Source organism: Anas acuta, chromosome 17, assembly GCF_963932015.1.
Source record: "Anas acuta chromosome 17, bAnaAcu1.1, whole genome shotgun sequence".
In the NCBI taxonomy this organism is placed as follows: domain Eukaryota; kingdom Metazoa; phylum Chordata; class Aves; order Anseriformes; family Anatidae; genus Anas; species Anas acuta.
This window is the reverse complement of record NC_088995.1, coordinates 3856893-3881182: the sequence shown is the minus strand read 5'-3', so window position 1 is coordinate 3881182 and position 24290 is coordinate 3856893. Positions and strand designations below refer to the sequence as shown.

Sequence of the window (24290 nt, the reverse complement as noted above, 5' to 3'; positions counted from 1 at the left end):
GATGCTGTTATTGCTGGCTCGGCCCCACCGGCCCTTTTTTGTGTTGTGGGGCCAGGAGGAGCTCAAGGGGGTCTGCTGGGGAGTGAACCCAGCCCCTCCGGAGAGGCCAGGGGCTCGCAGCAGCCTCTTGGCCTGAAGTCTGCCCGAGGCTGCTTGGGGCCGCAGCCTGGCTGCTAAATCACCGTGCAGGGTGCGCCGCGGGCACCCAAAATCTGAGATCCTGCAGCTCTGCCATCAGTGGCAGCTGTCTGCCTGCGTCCCCTGCCCCCTTAGTGAGTTTGGTGTCCTGGTGGGGAAGGGCTGCCCCTCCTGGGGGGTCACTGGGAGCTGTGGGGTAGTGCAGCAGGGCACCGAGCCCTGGAGAGCTCGCTGCTGGATTTCACCGAGGTGACTTGTTCCAGCACTACCACAGGTGCACAGCTTGAAAGTGGATAACGGAGATTTTCCTTGTCATTTTCTAATTTTACTTAGCTGGCTTCGCCCTAAGCTTTGGAGATACGGCCTGCTGGTTTTGAAGTGTCTGTTCCTTGCACGCGAGATTGATGGCCTGGGCCGGGGCAGCGATCCAGCATGGCGTAATAGCAGGTGGCTCGTGAAGGACGAAGAGAGCAACGCGTTTCTGGGCTGGAAGACGGAGACAGCTCGGCCTCTTCGCTGCGCCTGGATGTCTGGCTGCTCCCAGGCACAAGGGTCCAGCCTTTTTCTCCTGGCTGGATGATGTCCACAGTTTTCAGCCTGCCCCCTGGCAGGGTGCTGCTGCCCGTGGGTCCCCACGCCTGTTCCTAAGGACAGCTTCATCCCCCCCATGCTCTGTTGTAGAGGCGTTTTGGGGGGACATTGCTTAAAAAGCTGACCCCGTGGGGTGCTGTACAGACTGGTTTCCACCTCTATGGGTTGGGATGGCTGCCCCCGGGCTGTGCCTAATGCCAGCAGTGTTCTGGTGGTGTGGGGCAGGAGCGTAATCCCCAGCCTGGGAGCTCAGCCTTGGCATCGCCTTGCACGTTCTTGATCCGTCTGCGGCTCCAGACGGTACAGTCATGGTAGAGAGGAAACTCTGGCCAGTTTGTTTATCCTCTGCCTACGTCGTTGGAGCTGACAGAGTTCCTTTCACCCAGGGTTGTATTTTTGGGAAGCTGCTGTTTTATCAGGAGAGTGATAAGGTCATGAATTTGAAACTTCCCAAGTGACTTCGGTTGTTTTGCTTTGGTTTTGTTTTGGAAACATTCTCCCTCTTTTGGGGCCGTAAAGAAACAGAACTTCTATCAACACGAATGGAAAAGGTGCTTGATTTGACCTTTTGCTCATCGTCTCCTTCTCTTTGCATCTCTTCCTGCCTTTGGGAAACCCCCCTCCTGCTCCCCAGAGCTGTTGATGTGTCGGTGGCATTCCACTCTTTTTCTCTTTTCTTAATTTCTATTCCATGATGTTTACAGAGCTTATGAGATTCTGTAAAACTTCCACGAGTCACAAAGTACATCTGTGTGCGAGCACCTGAACCAGAAGGAGCCACAGGAAGGAACAAAGGAAAGGAACAAAGTCCCACCAGGAGGCAATGGGCGAAGGGGTATCGAGGGCCATGGAGAAAGTGCTCTGACCCCTCAGTGGGTTTGGGGGAGTGGGAGGAGGCTTTGCAGGGGGCAAGAAGAGATGCAAAGAGACGAGGAGGGAGAGCACGAGCAAAAAGTGTGAATGAGCAAGACCCAGCAGAACAACAGACAGAAGAGGAGCAATGTGCAGCTCAGGGCTGCGGAGTTGTGAGTTGCTGAAGTTCAGTTGTCCTTGAGCAGCTGCCAAAACGGCCCCAGAAACTGTGGGTCCGGCTGTGGGGTGAATCACATCGTGCTGTGGTGTCGGGGCACTGCTGGACCCTGCTGCCTTGCTCCTGTCCGTGCGCGGAGGACACGGCATCGCTGGCAGCAGGGTGGCTCCTGGTGTCTGCCTTCAAAACGCGGCTGAACAGCGTCAAGGTCTCCTCTGGAGGCAGCTCGTAAACCTTCCCGGCACTCGCGTCTGAAAAACACAGCCGTAGCTCACAGTGCAATTTACTGTAGTAACTTTCGGAGCAATTAATCCACCTACGCTGTGCCAGGTCTCCCACGGTTCCTCTGACAGTTCGTCACGGGGCACAGGAATTTGTCAGGTTTAATCCCCCCTCGGTAGCTTTTCGTGTTACGTTTTTTTTTTCTCGTAAAATCGAGCGCCGATGGGAGAAGTGGAGCTGAGCGGGGAGCATCGGGGGACGCCTGGAAGAGCAGAATTGGTGCCCTTGGCGCTGGTGCCAGCGAGCTGTGCCCGTGGTCCCGGCCCCGCGGTGGATCCAGCCTCTGGGCCGCACCAAATCCTCTCCTGTAAGAGGGCAGAGGAGGAGAAGGCGAAGAGTGTGGGCACAGGGAAAGGAAAAACAGATGGTTCTCGGGACACTTGAGCCTTTTTTTTTTTCTTTTTCTTTTTCTTTCTCAAGGGCACAGCCTCCCAGACGGGTAATTCTCGTTTGTACGCCCACAGCAGGTGCCTGGCCTGCTCGCGGGCCCGCTGGCGCGCCTTCCCAGACGGCGCGTGGTGGTTTTGTGTGCAGACGTCAGGAGCTGCACCGCTGGCTTTCCGCGTTTTGTTTTAACACTGGGATGAGTGTGAGCGGAGGGGAGCTTGCTGTATGTGGGCAGCGACTCTGCTTCGGCCGGGATGTGGAAATCCAAGTGCTTGAAGTGCTCCTGCCTGTCGGGTGTTGGAGTTTCTCCTGGCTGTGGCTGTGTTTCGGTTCTAGGACCTCATGTATGGGGACTGCAGAGCTAAGAAAAGCAGCATGGCAGGGCAGCTCCCTCTGTAGTACCCGGATTCACGTCAGAAGCCAAAAATCCCTGATAAAACGAGCCGGGCCTGTCCTCCTCGTGCCGTGAGGCCTCCCTTGCTCCGCAGCCTGGGGCCGCCTGGGGCCTTGGTTCCTGGCCTCTCCTCAGGTCGGTCAGGGCAGCAGCACCACAGCATTGCTTCTGATGCTGGGGAAAGATAAACCTGGCTCCCAAAATACCCTGCTGTGCCTTTCGGACACACATCGCCCCCCTTCCTCCTCCATTTCATCTTTGACCTTCTTGGCTTTTCTGTGAGCGAGGCTGAACTCGGGGCCGGGGCTCCGGTTCTCTTGGCTCCCCGTTAGGAGTGTGAAGCGTTTTTATTTTGCTTCCTGGCTTTCCAGAAAGCCGCTGGGCAAACACGTAGTTTTATCCTCCGTTGGCCAAAACTGTTGGGCCTTGATTGGAGCTGGAGGGGAGCCTGGCTGGGTGCTGGGTGCTGCATTCACCTACACCTCGGGCAGGGCTCTGGAGGTGCCGCCTGGTGCACTGCAGGCTCCAAACCTTCCTCTCCCTGCCACTCAGCCTCGCTGGGGCTCGTCCCTGCTGTGCTGGCGTTTATCAGTCTTCATTACATCTGATCAAATAACGTCTGCTGCAGCTGTTCACCCTGAGAGGTTTTTCCCCTCCCAACTGCAAGTACTCGGTGTTTTATTTGTTGGGTGGTTTTTTTGTTTTGTTTTGTTGCTGACCCTGATGTTGCTCTCTCTTTTTGAGGCAGTTGGAGCTGCTTTTTCTTTTCTTTTTTTTTTTTTTTTTTTGGTGTCATTTTGGGTGAGGACTGTTCGAAATAGACTCCCAGGTGGGATTGGTTCTAATGTAAATATGTGTCAGTGTTGCCACGGGTATTCTGTGGCAGGGCTTTCTATGCCATTGCTGAAGGTCTCAGTTAATTAGATGATTACTCTTCTTTTCTGGTCAAGTATCTATCTGCAAATAAAAAATAGCAATTGAAACGTAGCTGCTGAAATGCTGTTGCTGGAAGCAGTCTGTGGCACAGAGCAGGAGGGCTTCTTATTTAATTAAAGTCAGGAACATACTGTACTGTACTCTCCAAGGGTCAAGGAACAAAAGGGACGTGCACATAATAAGTAGCGAACTATCCTTTCAAACCCCTTCAGCTCAGCCCAGGGGAGCTGTGTTTAAAGGGACCTATTGAGATAACATTTGTGCTTCTTCCTCTTTTTTTTTTTTTTCCTCCTTTTTCTCCATATGGCTGTGTGGAAGCTGAAGGTATCCTGCGACTTCTCATTTTATCCTTACCTGTTCTTAGTCTTGGGTTTGAAGCCATCATCAGAACTGCTGGGGGTGCCAGAAATGCCAGCGTGCCTGCCCCGGGGCTGGGGCTGAGCTCCTGTCTGGGGGCTGTAGGGCATTGGCACGGCTCCTTCCGAGCTTTTGGGGTTCACAGCTTTCCTGAAAGTTGCCCCCATCCTAACGAGCTGTTGTGTTTGTTCCTGCAGGATGTCGCGCTCTTAGAGTACCAGCATCATTCCAGGGATTACGCTTCCCACCTCCCGCCGGGGTCTATCATGCAGCCGCAGCGGAGGAGGCCGTCCCTGCTCTCCGAGTTCCAGCCGGGCAATGAAAGGTACCGGGGGCTGCTGTGGGGCCATGGGGCACAGTGACCATGTCAGGAGGGTCCACACAGACCTGGGCAACTTAAAATTACTACCTGGTTATTTACTGGTACTGACTGCACGCAGGTGCTGCACCTCTCTTAGCTAATGCAAGCGGCACCTTTGCCTTCTGGCTTCTCCCCTTGCACTGTCATACGTTTTAAAGACATCTTAAACAAAAAAAACCCTCCCCACCACACACACACACACCATCTGTGAAGCTGCACATCGCTGTGTAGCTACAACGTGCTGCGTTAGCTCTCTCCAGCAGAGAAAATGTGCCGTTGGTTTTGGTGTGCGGCTCCCCGGGCTGACGGGAGGGATGAGAATAGCTCGTTGCCATTGTGCACCTCCGCTTCCTCTTCTGTTGCTCTTCCTCCCCGTTTTCATTTGGTTTTGTTTCTCTTTCTGTATTCCCCTCGCCACTTTCTCTGGGGTGCTGCTTTCCCTGCCCGATGCCCTTGCGGCTGTCCCCGTGTCGCTCATCGCTTTCGTCGCCTCCTGCGCCAGGCTCTCGGTGTCTGGGTGTGCAGCTCAGACGAGTGCCATGAGGCTCACGGTGCTGCATTAACCGCGGGAGCTGCTCTGTTTTAAAGGCCATCACTCTCGCTCTCTGTTTCATCACAAAATGCTGCTCTCTCACAGTTTCTCTTCTGCATTTGATGCTTAGTGGTTTTGCAAAAAAAAAAAATTGCCTGGAAGTGAAATAAGAACCTTGCAGCCGTAGGTTTATGCAAAGCATTTTTTTGATGCTCGCTCCCTAGGCTAAGAATAAAAGTAGTGCAGAGTCACTGAGCCGCTGCCTGTGGCCAGCCAGAAATGAATCTGCTTCTCTAAAATCATAATGGTTAGGGGAGAGGAAAGGCAGTGGGACTGGATGAGCTTTGAAGTACCCCCCCCCCAGCCCGACTATCCTGGTATGTCTCAGGCTGCTGAATGAGTAAGGGTGCAGAGTAACCAGGGCACCAGGGGCTTGGCTGGAAATGCCGACAGGCCCCTCTGTTTTTAGTGGGATGGATCCAGCCTGGTGCTCAGCAGAAACAAAACCGTGATAATTTGGAGGCAAAAAAACATTCTCCCAAGTTAGCTTAGCATTTGCCCTACTGGATGGGCTCTTCTGTGTTGTGGACAGGCCCGTGACCCTTGCATGTCCAGAGGGGTAATGTCACTTTGACAACGAGTCGTTCACGGCTGCGTGACACGGTGCCTTGGCTTGCTTTGGTTCCCCAGCGCCGACTTCTCCTTAGCGCAGTGTAACACGGTTAAGTTGGAAGCGAACCAGGCTCAGCTAAATACGGGGGAGATGGGTAACGAGGACCTGGCAACATGTTCCTGCCTGCTTTTGCTTTTCACACTAATTACGGTTTGCAGAACGGAGAACCAGTTCTGCTCTCCAGTAAAACGAAGGTTTCAAGGTCTGAATGTGCTGTTTAAAAAAAAAAAAAAAAAAAAAAAAAAAAGATCTTGGTGGTTCTGCATAACTGAAAAAACAGCTGCAAGCCCTGGTGTGTGCTGTGCCACACACCTCATCTGTTGTGGTCATCCAAGCATCGCCCTTCAGCTTACAAACGTTTCAAACTCCCCAAACTTATTTTTTTTTGTTGTTGTTGTTGACAATCACGTGGATTGTGGGGAAATGTAAATTGGGGTTGTCAGGTACACAGGATACGCATCCAAGCGGTTGTGGTGGTTGCCTCAGCACTTTCAACCTGAATGTTTAAGTTTTGGCTTGCTATAAAAAGAATTCTTTTTTAATGACAGCCCCAACTTACTTTGCATCCTTTTTTTTTTTCCTGTAGCATCTGAAGAATTGAACTTTTGCAAAAATTAGACTTGATAATAAAGCTAGCGTTGCCACTTCAGCTTAGCTCGGTTGGCATCTTCTGCCAAAATGCAAACTTAAAAAAAAAAAAAAAAAAAAAAAAAAACAAACAAGAAACAAAACCTGAAATTGTGCATCTGGGGACGCAAAATGAAGGGTCTACAGAAATTTTCAGCCTAGTGTAATTAATTATTGAAGTCATTTTAAGTCACGTTGAGGTCGGGGAGGTGCTGGTCTATCTCGCAGAGCCGTTTCTCTGCATCTTTAAGTGCTGTGCTTTAAATCCTCTCCCATGGCCTTTGCTTTTCCATTTCTGTAGCGTGAGGATCCGCTGTAACACCATGCCTGATGGAGCGTAAATGGAGCCCTTGGGGAGCGTGGTGGCTCACCTGAGAGCTGCGGGGCCCCGGGGCTCCTGGAACGGGTTGAGCTGGATATTGGTATGTTGATGTTCCCCCCCAAAAACCTAACTTTGGGTCTGCCTGCAACGGAGCAAAGGCAGGAGGAGGGAGGGCGGTGAGAGCAGCCGTCTCTGCAGCTGAGTCCCCTTTGGCAGGTTCACGCCAGGCGCATCTGTAAGCACTTTGGCTTTGTTCCTGGGCTGGGATTGATGGGTTTTGAGCAGAGGCAGCTGGCTCTCAGCGTGAGGGGCTGGGAGGAGGGAGCGACCAATGGCAAACAAATAACGTCTGCAAAGCGGGCACGGGGGAATAAATAGAGGGAAGCACAGGGTGTGCTGTGTCTGAAAGGAGGAATCTCATCTGGGGCGAGCTGTGCGATGCCCTGCCTGGCACGCAGCGCTGGTGGGCGTCAGGCATTTGGTTATGAATTTCCAGGCTGCTTTTCCTGCCTTCCTCCTCCTCCCCTCCAAGCAAGTGTCGGCTGCAGGGGGGGGGGGAAACCCTCCCAGTCCCCTCTGCTTTGGGTACTGGAGAGGAAGCAGCCTGTCTGGTGGTGGTTGTGCTGTCTGAAGCTCTTCCAGGATCACTCCCACCCCTTGAAAGAATAAATCTGTGAGTGCAGTGCAAGTGGAAGGTGGTTAGATGGGCTTCCTGGAGCACCGCAGGATTTTTTTTTTTCCCTTTCCAGGCTGCTGTCTTGTTGTGGTCACTCAGGAATAACCCGGTGAAAAGGGAATTAGCAGTGGAGCATTTAATGATTTTTTAGGTACAGATCAGCTGCTTGTGGCAAAAACTCGAGTGGCAACGTGCCGCAGGGACTGTCTCAGGGCCCCATTCCTAAGTTTTGGGTCAGTCAGCCCTGAGAGTTGTCATCATCCCTTGGTGGACGGGCAGAGACCCGAGCTCCCCGTGTAGCATTCCTGGCTTGGAAGAAGGGAAGGAAACCTGAGCCCTTCGGCATGCGCTGCTATAGGGCCGCCTGGCTCCGTGCTGCTCCGCAGGGATGTGCTGCTTTCCTTGATGACTTTTTTGGTAGCAGGCTTTTTCTTGGAAGGATCCAGCGACTTCCCCTTAGCTTGTTCAGCCGGCTGTGCCAACTGGACTGCAGGAGCGAGGAGAAGTATTTCAGGATCCGCCGTTGGTACAAGTCGTACCATGAATGCCTGCAGAGGAATGTCCTGGCAAGGTGACAGGGATTAGGTTTTTTTTTTTCTTCCTCTTCTATGTGTATTTTGATCTGAGAGGAGACAAAGTGGATTGAGTTAAACGGCAGGTGCCAGTGGGGCGAGGGGGCTGAGAAATCAAAGACCCGGGCTTTTCTGGCCTCGTGCGAGTCGCAGTTTTGAAGCGAGATTCCTCGTCAAGGCAGGAATGCTGGGGTGGATTATGGCTTCGCTGGCAGAAAACGTGGCCCTAAATAAATGGCATGCATGTTAACGCGGTGCATTCCGCCTTTGTCCAGAAGAAGATGAGTCACTATTTTCGTCGGAGATTATTTTACCAATTGATGAGACCGTGCTCTCTTCTTGGAGTCTTTCTGCTCAGCAGTCGGAGGAGGAGTTGGAGAGGAGTTGGCCCAGCCTTCGTCTGAAGCATGATATTTGGGATACGTTGAGCAGCTGCCGTGCTCCTGCAGCCACCCGAGATGGCCATGTGCAATCCAGCATGAGAGCAGGCCTAATTACTGCGCTTATTGGACGTGATTAATCCTTCTGGCCGAGGAGCCCGAGGAGTTGTGGGAGGCTGGAGCGGGTGGGGAGCCGGTGCGGCGTGCGTGGCCGCTGGAAATACAAGCAATGTGCACTGCTCTGCCTTCATCTGCGCCGGGCCAAATGGCACCAACTGCTCCGGAGTTAACGGCGTGACCAATCGGAGTTTATTTATGGCCTTTAATTAAAGTTTCCATTTTTAAAGGTGACCCTTTTCTCCGGAGCGAGCACCGGCGCGGCTGAAATCCCCTGCAACCGTAGATCTTGGTGGCTTTTCGCACTTCAAATCGTGTTCTGGGAGATGGATTTTTCTCCCTCCTTAAATGAACGTGGGAAAATGTTGGCTGGAGAGGGCAGCTGCTGGTGCCTGGGTGCTCGGTGCTGGTGTCATGCTGTGTCCCACAAGCACCCACTGCTCTCTGTGGGCTGTGGACGCATCTGTGTGTGGGCACAGAGGTGACCAAGGGGCCTCGGAGGAGATGTGGGGACACCAGGCTTCGTGGGACGGGTCCCTGTGCCACGGCAGGGAGGTGTGAGGGGGAAGCTGGGCTTTGCCTTGGCTGCCGTGGAGGTGTAACAGCTGATGGAGCAACTTCTCCATGCGTAATCTTGAACCAGATTTGTTTCTAGGGAGGAAAGGTGATCTTGTGCTGCGGGCAGCAGGTCTGGTGAAATACGGGATGTCCCTCAAGTCATTAGGGCAACGAACGCTCCAGCAACCCAGGACTGCCAAGAGGTTTTTCCAGCAGGACTCCAGATTTGGAGTGTGTGAAGAAAGGTGAATGAGGAGCATGTCGGGGAGCTGCAGGGACGCACAAGTATTCATCCTCCTGAGCGAGGCCGTGCCACTCTGTGGCATGGCGCTGAAGCTTTTCTGCTGGTCCTGGCCATGAATAATTCAGGCTCCACGCACGGCCCTCTTAAATATGCACGTTTTAAAATAAAGCATCTGCTCCCATCAGATCGCAGTTGGCTCAGAAGAAGTTGGCTGAGGGGTTGCGTGGGGCTGCCGAAGCTCAGCCGCCTGCCCGTGTGTGCGGGAATGCAGGAGCACAGCAAGGACACGTTGGGGGGAACCTCCTGGCAGCGGGGACCTGCAGGGCTCGAGCTGGTGTCCTGGAGCATCCCGGTGAGCCGAGCGTCCTGCTCGGGGCCGTCCCGCACATTCGGCTTGTGAAGACACAGCCCTGCTGCTGGCAGACGTGGCTCAGGGCGTGAGAACTCCACCTTCCCTACCCAGACAAGTCGTGCTGTTTTTTTTTTCTCCCCCCTCCCTCTCCAGCTGTATGACAGAGGGAATATATCAGCCGGCCCTGTGCGTGTTTTTCGAGCTGCCTGGTGGCAGGTTTGCTCCTACGAACCCTCTGGTTTCTCTCTTTAACAGGTCTCAATTTGCGCAGTCTCCTACTCTGGATATCATTGGCCATAAAGAGCTTGCTGAAACCTCTTGCAAATCTTAGCATTGGCTATAAATAATTCACTGCAGCACTGGTGGTTTTCTGTAGTGCTCGCTCATTTTATTGTCTGTCTGTACCTGTGGGGGCTGGAGATATTTTTTTTAGACTTATTTTTGGAGACTGTTTCCCACCAAACCATCTCAGCCAGAGGAAATAAACAGCTGCAGCGAGGCTATCGTTTACCTTCGCTCTTGTTCCAAGAGTCGGCGAGAGCCAGTTTTCCCACCTGCCTGTCTTTGGCCCCGCGATGTAGGGAGCAGTATTTGTGGATGGAAGCAAAACTTAAAATGCAGCATTGCTGGGAAGTTGGTGGGAGCCTGCCTGGAGCTCCTGTTGGTGTTGGGAGCCCCTGGTGCTGAGGACAAGTCTGGGTGAAGTCAGAGGGGGTTTCTGCTTCGGGGTCTGCCTGCTGCTGCCAGCTTTGGCTTCTTGGAGGAGTGGAGAAGGGGAAGATCTGAAGAAAGGAGGGGGTTGGTGCTCTGCAGAGCAGGGCAGTGCTCCCGAGGTGGGTTAAGGGGGTGGGAAGCTTCTCTTTGACCTCAGGAAAAGTTTGTACTTGCCCATTTCCCTGTGATTTAGCTTCAGCAAAGTAAGGAAGATAAAGGTAAGCTCCATTTAGATCTAATCAGGGCTGCTCCTACAAACTCCCCGAGGGCAGCTCGGGATGTCTGCTTGGAGCCTCTCTCCCAGGTGATGGATGCGCTCAGCCTCCTTTATACCCAGCTAGCACTCCAACCCCTTTTTAACCCGTTTTGCGCTCAGGTGGTTCTGCTGGAGGCACGACGTGGCAGGCGGTGTTTCCCCAGGCTGCAGGGAGCAGGCTGTGCTGAGCACCTTGCAGCTGCACGATTCCAGCCATTTACGCCAGGATCTGCCGGGGAGAGACTTGGTCTGTGAGTCACCCGGCTCTGCAGCTGGCGGTGGGCAATTAACTTTTTAGATTAGCAATAAACCAAAGGTCTCATCTCGGGTCATCCCGGACTTCTGGCTCAAAGCAGAGCTGCGTGCAGACGGCTGGCCACGAGGGCAAACCCTAACCCTGGTGCATCAGCGCTGCTCTGCTCCTGCAGGTCGAGTTGGGTTTGTGGGGAAGGCTTCCAGGTGAGGACTGACCTGCCCCGCTCCGTAATTAACACTGGCGTTTGTTTTATTTCACGTAATGATGCCTAACTCCCCTGCAATTACAAACTCTCTTTCCCTTCAGCCAAGCAGGGATCTCTGGAGTACGGCAGCCAGGTGGGAACTAGTTGGAAAACGCAGCGAAACCCCAGGCTCGGTGTAACGGGACGGCGGTGTGTTAGGCAGGGCTGTTTTTATGCTGATGGCAACGTCACCGCTGTGTAAAAGTGGGTTGGAAGGAGCTGGCTGCGGGTGAGGATTTGAGGAGTGAAAGGTGTGAAGGCTTCAAGCAGGAGCCTTTCTGCTCGCAGCCGGGACAGGCTGGGCGGGTTGTGCCGGGCAAAGTCATCCTGGGAGCGGCTGGAAATTCCAGTGCAGGGAGCTAACAGCTCCAGTGGGACGTGGAAATGGAAATAAAATAGCACCCTGCAACGCTGCAGCTGTTCTCCCCGGCATGGCCCCAGCCTCAATGTAAGTAAACTGCCTCCACGAAGCCGAGCGCTTAAAGCCGCGTGCGTTCGGTGCAGCGCGTTGCAGCGTGCTCCTGGCAGCTCTGGGAGCTGTCCTGCAGCAATTAGCAGCTTCTTGGTAATACAGCCTTAAAAAAAAAATAAAAAATAAAAAAAAAGGTGGGGGGGAAGAAGTGAAAATAAATCCATCTGATTTTTAATTGCCGTGGTACAGCGGAGCCTTGGGTGTTGGAATATTTTAACACCTGCCCAGCTCAACAGTTGCTCATTGTTGCTGGGTTTTGCAGCAGGGCCTGAATCGGCGGCGTGCAGCTGCGGGCGGGCAGGGTTTGCACAAGGGGTTGGGGCGAGCCAGCAGGAAACTCGAGAGGTGCCACGGGATGATTCTGGGCTTGCTGAGAAAAGCTCTGCGTTGGGAGCGGGAGAGCGTGCAGGTGAGCTGTGTTCAGTGCCAAACCGAGGGGCTGCTCTGCTCTCAGCCTGCATTGCTTGTGTGCTCGCTCTGTGTGCCCGCAGCTCGGGGTTTGAGTGGTAAAAGCAGAGGCTCCCTGCTCTCCCATCCCCTTTCTGCGGGGAAGGAGGAAGAGGACGAGCCAGATTCTGTTTCTGTGTGTCAGCAGCAAGCTGTGCCCGACTCTCAGCGCGGCGCGCCTGTGCCAAACCCACAGCAGCAGAGTTTGGCCTGCGCCTGCTTTGGGACCGGTGCTGGTGTTTAAATGGAAAAAAAAAATAAAATAAAATAAAAAGAGGGGGTGAGACAGAAGCAGCCGTGGCTCACGTGCCCAGAGCTGGGCAGGGTTTGGTAGGGGAGCACAGCGGCTGTGCGTGCTCCCCAGGAAGGTCCCCAGGAAGGAGGTTTGTGCCAGGTGCCACCTCCTCGGATGCAGTCCAGAGCCCTGACAGCTTCTGGGGGAATTCCACTGCCTTCAGAGGGCTTTGGTCCTTCCCTTTCTGTCCTCCTCTGCGAGGTGTTTAATGAGCTAGGTAAAACAGAGTCAGCAGTCCCTGCTTGTGGGTGGGGGCCGAGCCTCATACAAGACCCCCATCTTCTGTGCTTGCCCTTGACAAACGCCTCCCTCCCTCCCTCTCCTTTGAGTAGCATCAAAGGCATCCGCTCGTCCTTTGGTGGCTGGGAGGATGCTGGCACCACACAGCTCAGGAGGACTCCAACAGTCTTGCTTAAGGGAGAAAAAGGAAAAAAAGCCTTTTTTTTTTTTTTTTTTCTTTCCAATCTTTGAATCTTCTGTGTTTCATTTTAATTTTTAAGAGAGACATCTGCATGAGGTGTTAAAAACACCTCTGGAGCTGCTTCAGCACAGCTGATCCTTGGGCATAGTAAAAGGTTTAGTGTATTTTTGTAGGATCCCATTACAGCTCCCCCAGGAGAATCCTGCTAGGAAACGCAGAGCTACAAAAAGTTTTATGCTTGTTTAAAAAAAAAAACAGTTTCCAGGTATTACCAACTGCGTCGTATTTAACAGGTGAAAAGACATTTGGGCCTGATGTGAGTGGTCAGTACCGCTGCTGTCGATGGATAACACCTCGATGGCTTGCCATGTGTTGGGTACACGCAGCTGCACGTGGCCCCTTTTGGTCCTCCTCTGTTTGAGGAAATCAATCCCTACCCTCCAGCCGCAGAGGAGGGTGCGTTTCTTCCTCGGGATGTCATCTTTGGTACGAGATGCTTCATCCATCCTTTGGGGGACGGGTGAGCCCTCTGTCCTGCCCGAAGGGCTCATGCCTTGGAGCTGGGTGCCTGTTTTCTCAAGTCTCCTTTCCTCTCTGTCCCCAGATCTCAGGAGCTGCACCTGAGGACCGAGGCGCATTCCTATCTCTCCGACCTGACCAAGCCGTCAGACCTGGAGTTCATTGAAACGAAGCGGCCGCGCCTGGATCTGCTGCAGGACCCGCTGCTGCGGCACTCGCCTCTGCTCAACCAGAGCCAGCAGGCAGGGACTGAGGATCTCTCAAAGGTACGGGGACAGCGCCGTGGGAGCTCTGCACCTCGGGATCCCTGCCTTGTGCAGAGGGGTTTTGGGGGCTCTGCCGCTGCTGAAATCCCTGCAGGTGGTGGTTCCTGGTGCGTCATACGGAGCTCGGCGTTGGTGGATGGCATTCAGTGAGATGGGGGGGACAGTTTGGGGGAAAAGGAAGGCATATAGGGTTTTCTCCTCAACCATTATAGTCGTGGTCCTGTGTTTACCAGGCTATTAGATGCACCAGAGCGTTTGGGAAGTTCTGTTGGCTGAATTAGGGTTGGTCGTGTCCGGCTTTTCTGGATGCTGTGCCTTGATTTGATTTTTATTTGACCTTTCTCATTTATCACATCTCTTTTATTTAATATTGGTGTTTGAAGGGCTGGAATTGGTTGCTGGTGGTTCCTTAATATAATCTTCCCCAGGAAAGCCTCCCTTGCCTTAGTCTCATGTAACACAGCAAATTGTTTACGTGCAATTGTCTCCTCTGCATGTGTGATGAATAGTACAAAGAAAAATCTCGTGCTCGGGTGCCTGTTTGGATTTAGCTGTGTGCTGTCGGGGTAAGTTGGCTTTGGCTTTGCCCTGAGCTCGGATGTGTTTGTGGCTGGCAGGAAGGTGCTGCCCTGGGGCTCCAGCACCATGGGCACTGGGGATTAATGCAGCTGCAGGCTGGGTTTTGGGTGTTTTTTGAGCCTCCAGTGAAAGGGAAGGGAGGCTGGCATCATTACCCAGGGTGAGAGGGATGTTTTCCTGTATCACGCCGGGAGCTGCTGCAGTAACCTGTGGGCAAGCAGCTCTGCTTGGCAGTGCCAGGATATTCAGACTTCTCCCCTAATGGGGTTGGTGGGCATGGTGTGAGGCTGTCCTGAGTGAGAAGGAGGTTTAACCTGGGGAAAATAAGGGCGATTCGGATTCTGAGGGAGGTGTGAGCACATTCCTCGGAGGAGAGGGCTGCGGTGGCCGAGCCGCTGCTGCCGAAGAGCCGCGTTTGAACCGCGAAATGAAAAACGCACCAGACACTTCAGCTCTCCCTCCTTTCACTCTCGATAGCGTGTTGCCTTGGAAAAGATGCCTCTGAGGGGCCGTGGCCCTTTTCCGTTCCGTTTTTGCTGCTCCCTCGGAGCTGCATCTTGATGAGGCGGTGCCGAGCCCAGCTGGGAGACTGCTGCCCCTCGCCGCGAGCCGCACCGCGGTGGCGCTGAACCGGGGAGCGTTCTCTGCGGATGCTGGGCTGGGTGGCTGATGGGGAGAATAAACTGTTGGCCCTGAGACAAAAAAATATCCTCTCTCCAAAGACGTGAGGAAACCAGGACAGCTTTTCTGTCTGCACATTATTTCCATCAGCAGTTCTGTGCTGCTTCTCACCGGAAAACCACGTATTGTCTCAGCTATTTGTTCCTAATAGGCAAAGCCACTCTTGAGGCATTAGTTGCCGAGTCGAGGGGCTGCATTTACTTCTTGGTCTGTGACACATTTCCAAGAATTACATGCGTTTTATGGGGCTTAAAACATTTGTTAATGAAAGAGAGAGAGAAAGCTGGGCGAGACAATTCAGCAGGACAAGATTATGCTTTTAGCGGAGTCATTTGTAATTTCTAAGTCTGGGAAGAGGAAAAAATGATTGGGAAGCGTCTGAGTGGAGCTCAGAACTGGCAGGGCTGTTGCCAGAGTGAGTTTGACTGCGGATGCTGTGAGACCGGGCTGATCTCGGTGCTGTTAAGTGGCTGGGAGCAGCAGGCAAGCCTGGGGTGCAGGACCACCCCTCGGAAGGTCTTGCTGCCTTTGCAGCTGTGGAAGTTGGGTTATTAGCAGTCTTCTGGCTTCATTATTGAGCAGCCATCCTTACAAACTGCTTGCAGACATGAGGGTTGTGATAAAGCTCGTGCAGTTAATCCGTGCATCGCTCTGTTTGAGGGACACGTTCTTGGTGTGCTCGTCCAGGGGAAGGGTTGAGAACTGGGACCGATCCTTGGCCGTGAGCGCTGGACGCGTGCATATCTGGGCTGTTTACATGTCTAAATCTCCTTTTTGCCTCCGTGCTCAGCCAGCAGCAGCAATAGCTGATAAGGACCTGATGAGCAGCTGCGCAGGGCTCCATCACTGCTATTAGTCGCTCTGCGTGTCTGTGTGACCTCCTAAAATGAGACAGCACAGTGCCTCCCTTCCAGCAGCTACCCTGCCTCCTCCAGCAGACGCTGGCCCTCGCTTTGCTTCTAGCAGCACCTTCATCTCCCTGCTCTCTCATCCCATCCACCCTCCCCGTGGGCACGGGGTGTTGCTGGAGGGCTGGCACAGCCCCGCAAGCTGCACGGTGGTCGGAGCAGATGCAGGATGCCTGGACCAGCGATGGGAGCATGCAGCCTGAAACAGAGAGAGAGAGAGAAAGAGAGGTGCTATTCCTGCCTCCGCTGCTGACTCAGTGCGTGACGGAGGCAGTCGATTCTTTATCTAGGGCAGCTTTGCAAACTGTTTGAGCTCTTGGGGTAAAACGCACCACGTGAGGCGAGTATTACCAAACACACTGGTGCTTACTTAAACGGTGTCCTAGGAGTCATCCGCTTACCCCTCACCCCATTCCACGGTGCTGCAGTCACGGCGTTGCGAGGAGCTCCGTTTGTTCCTCGGTGCCAGGAGTGCTCTTTGTGGTGGTTTTAGGGATGGAGCTAAATGTTGCCCAGCAGAGCGCTCCCCAGCCAGCACCATTTTAATGGGGGTTTCTGCCTTTTTTTTGGGGGCTTACTGGCCTCTGTCAGCCCCGGGGAGAAGTAACACAGCCCTGCACGTTTCCAAGGCCATTGGTTTGGGCCATGAGCTGTGCTGTGAACGCTAACAAAGTAATTGACGTGGCAAATCCTGGTAACAGATTCCAGAGTTTTTCCCATTAACACCCCCAGAAAAGAAGTAGACCCTTTATGGCTTTTATTCATCGCTTCCTCATCTGTCTCTTTCCCAAATACAGCCAGGCCCCTTTTACCCCGTTCCGGATAACAGCAGCAGTAAGGATGGGTTTGTAAGGCGAAGGCGATGTCTGTTATTAGATCAGCTCCGTACGTCTGGAGAAAACAGGCGTGCTTTGGGCAGTGAGCCTCTCAAAAACAGCAGCTTTACAGCAAAGTCGCAGTTGTTGTAGCAGAAAGACATTACCTGCTCATGTGAACCTTGGTTTGCTCATATCCTTGAGCACTCGTATTGCTTTTCAAGCCAGAATCAGAAGGCTGTCTTCCTGCCTGCTTTTCCCCACTTGAGCATCTCTTTCCCTGGAGGCGAGGTGGCTGTCACGTTGCTGCAGGGCACGGAGCCCGCTGCTGCTGCTGCTGGATGGAGCCAGGTGAGCTCAGGCTGCGTGGGGGGAAGAGAAATGAAATCCCCCCCATGCCCTCTGTGCTGGCATGGGCTGACATTGCCTCCAAGAAGGTGCTCCCTTGAGCTAGCTGAGAATAGCCAGGCACAAGTAAAGCAGAATTGCTTTTTCTATCACTGGGAGCTTGCCGAAGAGCTGCTGTGCCGCGGATTTGCTGGCCATGCTCTTGGCAGAGGTGCTGGAGCTGGCTCCCAGGACCCTCGATGGCGTCTGTATGTTCTCCAACAAAGCCACGGACCTTTGTCACGTAACGCCAGATAAGAACAGAGCCGGCTGCTCCCCAGCAGGCCAGCCGTGTGTCTGCGTGATGCCCTGTCTCTGTGCATCCGCGCGTGCTGGTGCTGCGGGCGGTGCTGCCCCGGCTCAGCGTGCTGCGCCTGGCCGCGCAGAGCCTGCTCGCTGCTCTGCAGAGCTGGGGGCCAGTCCTGCTTCTCCCCTTCCCTTCCACCTCTTTTTATTCCCTCTACGCTTCCACTTGCTCTTCCCATTTCTGAGACTGCTTTTCCACCACGTATGTAGCTTGCTGCTCTTCCTATAGGATGTGAGTCAGGCGTGATCTGCATGTAGTCCCCTCGCCAGGCTGGCTGGCTGCACTTCTCGGAGCCCGTTGCTCCGGCAGGGCCGTGCTGCCGGGGAGCCCTGTGGGATCACGGCTACGGGGCTGGGCGCAGGAAACCCGAACCTCGCTGCCATCCGCCCTGGCAGGCCGCTGGTCACCGGGTAAGTCTCTTCCCCTTTCTGTGTCTCAGATTTCCCCGTCTGTAGCAGGGACAATGCCACTTCCCTCTTTTGTACAAGAGTTAACAGCTATCGGTGGAAAAAGGCTGTTAACAGGCCGTGTGGTGGTGGTGCTCGGGCTCGGCTTTACATTGTTGGAGGGTTTTAATTTCTTCCCTTTCTGCATGAATGTTTGTGTGGCGCTGTGCACTGGAAGCTGGGATAGGAAAAGAGAAGGTGGGACTCGAGGAACAGGCAGCAGCAAGGCCAGGAAATATATATGGCAAGCAGAAATTAGGGCAAAGGGCATTATGCTTTGATGCACATTAATGTAGCTTTAAAAGCAATTAATTGGAAAAAAAAAAAAGGCTGAATTAACATGTTTAAAATGCATTTTTAATGATGCGTTGCAGCCAGCACCGTGCATGCCAAATTTCACACCGGCTGCCCATTGCAGAGCCCCGTTTTCAACAAGCTCCTGGAGCTCTGCGGTGCGGTGGGAGGGCGCTCGGCCAGCCCCTGCTCTCCTACCCCTGCCATGCACCGAGGGCACTGCAGGAGCCTTTTGGGAGCCCTGTTCCTGCTCCCTGCTCCCTTCCTTGCCAAATGTGCCAGGGTTCGGGAGGGATTTGAGGCTGGGAACTCCAAAAGCAGAGGCTGCGGCTTCCCTCCTGCAAGGGTTTTGCCTGGCTTCGGCTCGGGGAGGTGCTGGGGGGACTCGGCGCTGGCTGGGACCCAGTCTGCAAGGCGAGAGGAGGTGGGTGCCTCCAATCCCAGCGCCGCTAGCCGGGCTGGTAAATCACCAGGCTCCTCTCCGCTCCGTGCTTTCTGCCTGGCTTTGTTATGGGAACATTGATCTGTTGCTGGGATTAACCTCTCAGAGTTTCCAGTGGGCTGGTCTCACAGTTATTAATGAAACTGGCTGGAACTTGTGTTGACCTTGGCAGAGGCCCCACTTGGCTAGGAGGGAGCTGGCAGAGGCATAATCTCTAATTGAGTAATCCAGCGCAGGGGGAGGGGAGCGGAGGGGGTGGAAGCTCAGCAGCGCTTTGAACTCGGCGAGCTGCGGCGCTCGAGCAGGATGTGTAGGAGTGGGGCTCGCAAACTTGCTGAGCACGGCGACCTGCGAGGGAGTGAGCGAGGAGAAGCGAGGCGACGGCGGTGCGCTCACATCAGCTGGGCGGCTCGGGCTCCCCCCTTCAAGCTCTGGCCTCTTCCCCCCGCAGAAAGCGGAGCTGGATCCCGGTGCCTCCCCAGATTTATTGCCGTGGAACAATGGCACGAAGCGGCGGCATGATAGAGCAGAGCTGCGAGCCTCGGCCCTCCCTGGGCGCGCGTCCTCCTCCCGTAGCCTCCCAGCCCGTGGCATGGATTGCACGGGGCTCTCCCTTCCTCTCCCCGGGTTGTTTTGCGCTTGGCAAAAACAGCTCCAGGCTTGTTGGTGGGGCTGTTGATGAAGCTGGGGAGCCAGTGGTGATGTGGGGCTTTTCTCCTTGTCAGATTTACCCCAGGGGAGGTGATTTCCTCAGGACAGGACCTGGTGGGCAGGGAAAGGCCTTAGACTCTGTGCCCAGGCACGGTGGCCACAGCCTTGCAGTGCTGAGCCACAGGAGATCAGGCTCCCAATGGAGAGAGGACACCCCAAATACTTCCAGCTCCCTGCCCTGCGACAGGTGAAATGCCTCAAGTGTTTCACCACTGCTTCTGGCCCCCTTCCCCAGCAGGGAGCAGCGTTTCTTACCAACTCCCTTTGCAGCCTCCTTCTCCGGGACGTGCCTGGGGCTTCCCCCAGGACCAACTGGTCCCAAACTGGTGGTGCAGTTGGGCATCCAGCAGGAGCGAGCAGCATGGGGCTGTCGAGCTGGAGAGCTGTAGGAGCACCCCACCTCAGCACGCTGAGCATCCACCCATCTGCCACGCGGCTGCTCACGCTGTTGTCTTGTGCCTGATAAAAATCGAATTGCAGAAACGATCCTGTGGGGTGGGGGAGGACTTTGCGTTAGGGCAGCAATGATTCAAAGCTATTTCTGGGAAGATGAGGGAGATGTTGTCATTCTCGGTTATTCCAAACATATTTAAAAGCTGAAATATTTGCATTGTTCATGCTGTCACGCTGCAAACACTTCTGGCTGGGTTCCTCTCTCCTCTGCCTTCTCCTCCCTCCCCAGAAGACCGTTTCCAACAGGACGCGGGTGTGCGTCAGCCCTGCCCACCTGTGCATGAGCACACACGTTGGGCAGCCTTGTGCAAAGCGTCTGGCACTCGTGGTGGGTACAGGAGGTTGGTTCATCGCCCCTCGCCAAGCTGGAGAGCTGCGAGGGCTTGTCAGCAGCCCCTGCTGCTCACCGAGGGACAGGCACTGAATGCACCAAGCAGCTGGAGGAGCATCGCATCCAGGAGGGTTGGGCAGTGCCACGCGTGGGCAAAAAACTGAGCTATGGCCTGAGAGATGTGGGCATGGCAGGGGAAGCCCTCGTGAGCCACAGAAACGCCCTGGAGATGAGGTGTAAGAAGTGAGCTCGACCTTCTCCCAGCCGGCTGTCCTCTGCCCGGCTGCTCCAGTCCCGCTGCCGCTGGAAACCCGCAGGTGAACCGGTCGTGCCTCGAGCGCAGGTGGCTGGGCCTTGCTTCCTCCGGCTCCTTTGTGCTCATCGACATCGAAACGACCTCTTAAATTGCCTTTCAAACTGAGAAGGCAGCGGGACGAGGCCGGCTGCTCCCTGGGAACTTGCTTCGTCATTTACATACATTTTTTGTTCCATTCGGCCAATGTTACAAGGCTCACGTAGTGTGACATCTCCCCGATCTGCTTGGGGGAAAGAAAGTCCCCTGAGTTCCTATGCCTCACCCCTGTAATTGGAAGAAATAGAGCCAGTGGTTGTGCTTGCAGCAGGGCAGCCTGGCGAGCTGTGTGCTGCATGGCTTCACAGTGATTGTTGTTTTTTTTTCCCTGTCTTTGAAGTGTTTGTACATCTGTTACGGAGTAAAATGCTTTTGAAGCCCATTTTTTCTTTAACAGCAAGGATTGTTATGTGCCCTGCTGTTATTTCCTGAAAGCGATAGCCAGAGCTAGTTTGCTGCTTAACTTTGAGCCCTCAGGTGGAGCTGAGGAGCTGGGGCTGGTGTCAGGAGCTGTGCCCTGGCTGGGAGGCGAGGAGCAACGCAGGTGACGAGGGCTGTGCTGCCCGCTGGTGCCGGCCGCCCACGGTCAGTCAGAAATGTCAGGTTTTGAGCAGTTGGGGCGGAAAGAAACCCACGCCTGGCGCACATTTCCAGGAACAAATTCAGGCCTGGTAGCGAGAGGCTGTGACATTCTGGCTGTTTCTCTTGCCCCCTGCAGTTTCAGCCCGATTTTGGGATTCTTCGCTTCTAATCCGCTGGCAGGGGGCTGTGTGTGCCGCAGCTCGCTCCGGAGGCATCGTGCTCCGGGACGGGGTATGTGATTCTTCCATGGGATCTGCCCAGTTCGTGCAAACGATGAGGCAGCAGGAAATTATTACCGACTCACAAGCACGTACATCTTATCACAGATGAAGCTGGGCTCCCTCAGTCGGCACGGCTGCGCTCCCCTCCTCGCCGAGGGGCTTCGAGAGGCCCTGGGAGCGCTTCAGCATCGCCGCCGTGAGCGTACAGCACCTAGCACATCTGCCCGGCTGTACTTTTCCATCGTTATGAAATGCAGTAAATTCACAGTTCTGACTCATGCAACAAAAGCCAGCGAGTTGTGACACCGATCAGATTAATTTTGCGTGCTGCCTTTCTGAGGAGGAGGGCATTTCGTGCTGAATCCTTCCACCGCCGCGCTGGGCGGAAAGCGCCGGAGCTGCAGCAGCGATCGATGGTGTTCGCCTGCTGTTGCTGGAGGGGATGGAGTGGGGGAGTGATTTCAGAGATGGATTTGGCAGCGAGGAGTTGCTGCTCTCTGTGCCTGTGGTGCTGGGAGCTGTAATAACATATTGAACATGGCAACAGCCCTTGCTGAAGCTCGGGAACTTCACCTCCGTGCTTCGTGGAGCCTCATCTCCTAACAACACCCTCAGCGTTGATAACGAGAGGAGTCGTCGAGTGCCAAAGGCCCTCGTTATAATCACTCTGAAAACCTCCTTGCTTTTTGGACCCAAACCTGCTTTTTAAATGTAAAAACTCTTTGGCTGCGTTCTAGGCAGAGAACAGTCGGAGGGTTTGCTGGCTTGCTCCATGACAAAATGCATCGCAGCTTTGCGCTGCGGGGGGGGGGGGGGGGCGAGGGGCCGATGGACACTTGTGTGCGTCAGGAATGCTGGCTGCCTGCTCTGCGAGCAGAGGGGTTGTTTTAGGACAAGCTGACAGGCCCTTGGCTTGTTCTGCTGCTCTCAAAAAATGTAATTCTAATTCTTGGCACCTTTCTCCAAGAGGATAAAGACTGAGAACGCGGTGGAGCCTGTTCCCTCTGCCCTTGGAAACGTGCTTTTACCCAGCTGCAGAGCTGGCTTGGGGCAGGAGCACCGTGCTCCGTCCTGCCCTGTGATTTGGTCAGTCCGAGGAAGGGGGGAGAAGCAGCGAGGGGTGAAATGACCTGGGACACCTCCTCACGGTCCTGACCCGCATCTGGTTGTGATTGTCTCTGGTCATCTTTGACCAAGCATCTTCTGTGCGAGCACTCTGCCTTCCTCCTGGGCTGTGCTCGTGCTAGTTTCTGGTCGGGCCCTCCCTTAGGCACGGTGCTCGGGGGACAGTTTGTCTGCTCAGACAGCTCAACGAGCTCCCAGCCTGCGGCGCTGGAGCCTCCGCCGTGCCCCCAGGGGTGCCCCAGGCTGCAGAGCCCACGGTGCTCACCGCAGCCAGCTTCTCCGCTGCCTGCTGGGCACTTCTCCTCCCCTGCCGGTGTGCTGGCAGCAGGCATGGCTGGTTTCTTCCTCCCCGAGGAGGAGCACTGATAGCTCCTCTCCTGCCTTCTGGCCGCCGCCTGGGATGTCGGCCTTCCCGTGGCTGCTGAGGAGAGAGCCATCGCCTGGCGCAAAGCAGGCCGGCCCACGTGGTTACGGGACCAAAGCAAGCGCAGGCTTTTATTTCAGCCTGTTTTTCAGGTCTGCCTCATTTTATCTCGTGCCAGCAATCGCAGGTATGACGTAGGGCAGATAGCCCCCAGCAGCTAACGTGTTCCTGCCTCGGCGGCAGGCGAGTGGCAGACATAAACACAGGAGCCTCCAAGTGCTAAAAGCTACTGGAGAACATGCAGGTATGTGATTAAATGTATAGACTGTTCTGTTAATAGCTTCCAATATATTTGGGGGGTATGTAAATTATACATACGTGTTCCGTGTCTATATTTTTCACAGTTTAAGTAATTGAACAATCTGCATTCGTGTGTATGTATACACGCATATATGCTGCCTTCTACTTGCAAGCTGTGTTTTCAAAGGCTTCTTGTAGCTGTGCTGTTCAATGATCCAGCCTTCAGCAGCCACATGAAGAAAGGCTTATAGTCTGTAGCAAAGCTAAATATTGATTTGAGTCGATCTAGGTGCACTTGGAGACATCACTGGTGTTCATGAATACAGCATAATCTCTGATTGGAGTGGGGAAATTTCATCATAAAGGCCCCAAAAGGGAAGTTTATTATTGCTTTCTTCCAAATGCCTGAATTTTATTAGCTTCAGTCATTCTTGGCAGGGCAGTGGAATGGGATTTTATAGTTAGCAAAGGAAAAGTAAACACAGTAATCATTTCATAGCCCTGTGCCTGCCAAACCGAGATGGAAATTCCAGCCTTGGTGGGAAGCTGCTGCTTTGCTAACAGATAATACCACATTCACTGTGGGCTTATTCTTGCCATGGGAGCTGAGATATTAAGTTTTTTTCTCTAACGTGCTGGCCTGGAAAGGCAAGGGTGCCTTCACGTTGTTCTGCAGAACGGGCCCAGGCCGGGGCCTGCATTTCGGGCCACTCCACAGGCCTTGAAGCTAGGCCCGTGCTGCCCCTGGGCCCTGGAGAGCTGTTGTCCTGCCTTCTTCCCGCTTGGTCTTTAACCTCAGGCAATGCCCTGATGCTCGAGGAGTGTCAAGTTTGGGATGTGGTGGTTCCTAAACCCTGTGACCACGTCTACCCGAGCAGGGCTGCCCTGGGCCTGGTGGTGGCGGGGTCCCGGGGGTCTCCAGCCCCGCCAGGCCTCGGGATGTGGCCTCCTGACGGAAAGCAGGGCAGGAAACGGCTACTCAAACAAACAGCCGGTGTCGAGGCTCCCCCTTCCACGTGTCTGCACAATTATTAGAACAATAAAGCATTGAGCCCAGCCGGCGGCCGGCCGTGATTGATAGCGCAGCTGACGCTCGCTTTTACACCACCCGTGCTCCGCTGTCAGCGAATATCCCGGCTCTGTGGGGCTTTATTTGGGGTTGTCCCTGTTCCCCGAGCTGTGTCGGGGCTGTGTGTGCAAGGGGTGGCCGCGGGCACTGCTGTCACAGCGGGTGCCTTGTCCCCGTGTCCCGTGCACGTGCTGGGGATGCCTAAGGGGGTGATGCCGGAGCAAGCGGGGAGCTACAAAAACGGTGCTGGGGACCCGCGAGGCCACGAGAAGCTTCATTAAAAGCTGTTTGAAGGGAGGGCTGTTTTTCCCCCAAGCCTATTCATGTTGGTTGAATTTGTTTTTTCAAAAGCATCCAAGGCGCTGTGCGCTTTGTTTCACACTCAAACAAGTTTCCCAGTGCAGCCACCGCTAAATGGAAGGCAGACCAGCTCGGATTCCTGATCAAAACGGGGCTTGTTTTTTTTGTTTATTATCTCAACTGGTGAAGTTCACAGGTCGCGTT

At 54.3% G+C, this 24290-nt stretch overlaps 1 protein-coding gene across 18 annotated transcripts in view; it reads left to right on the top strand.

Moving 5' to 3' along the window:
• NCOR2 (nuclear receptor corepressor 2) overlaps positions 1–24290 on the top strand; it is a 221881-nt gene that overhangs the window by 71358 nt on the left and 126233 nt on the right. For 17 of the 18 annotated variants that reach the window (XM_068654328.1, XM_068654327.1, XM_068654325.1 and 14 more), the window contains exons 3-4: positions 4313–4440; positions 13239–13419. In XM_068654328.1, the coding sequence (XP_068510429.1) occupies positions 4313–4440; positions 13239–13419 (309 nt within the window). Of the gene's footprint in view, positions 1–4312; positions 4441–13238; positions 13420–22700; positions 22722–24290 lie in introns of those variants that run through there. The other variant, XM_068654335.1, reaches the window with a different exon arrangement.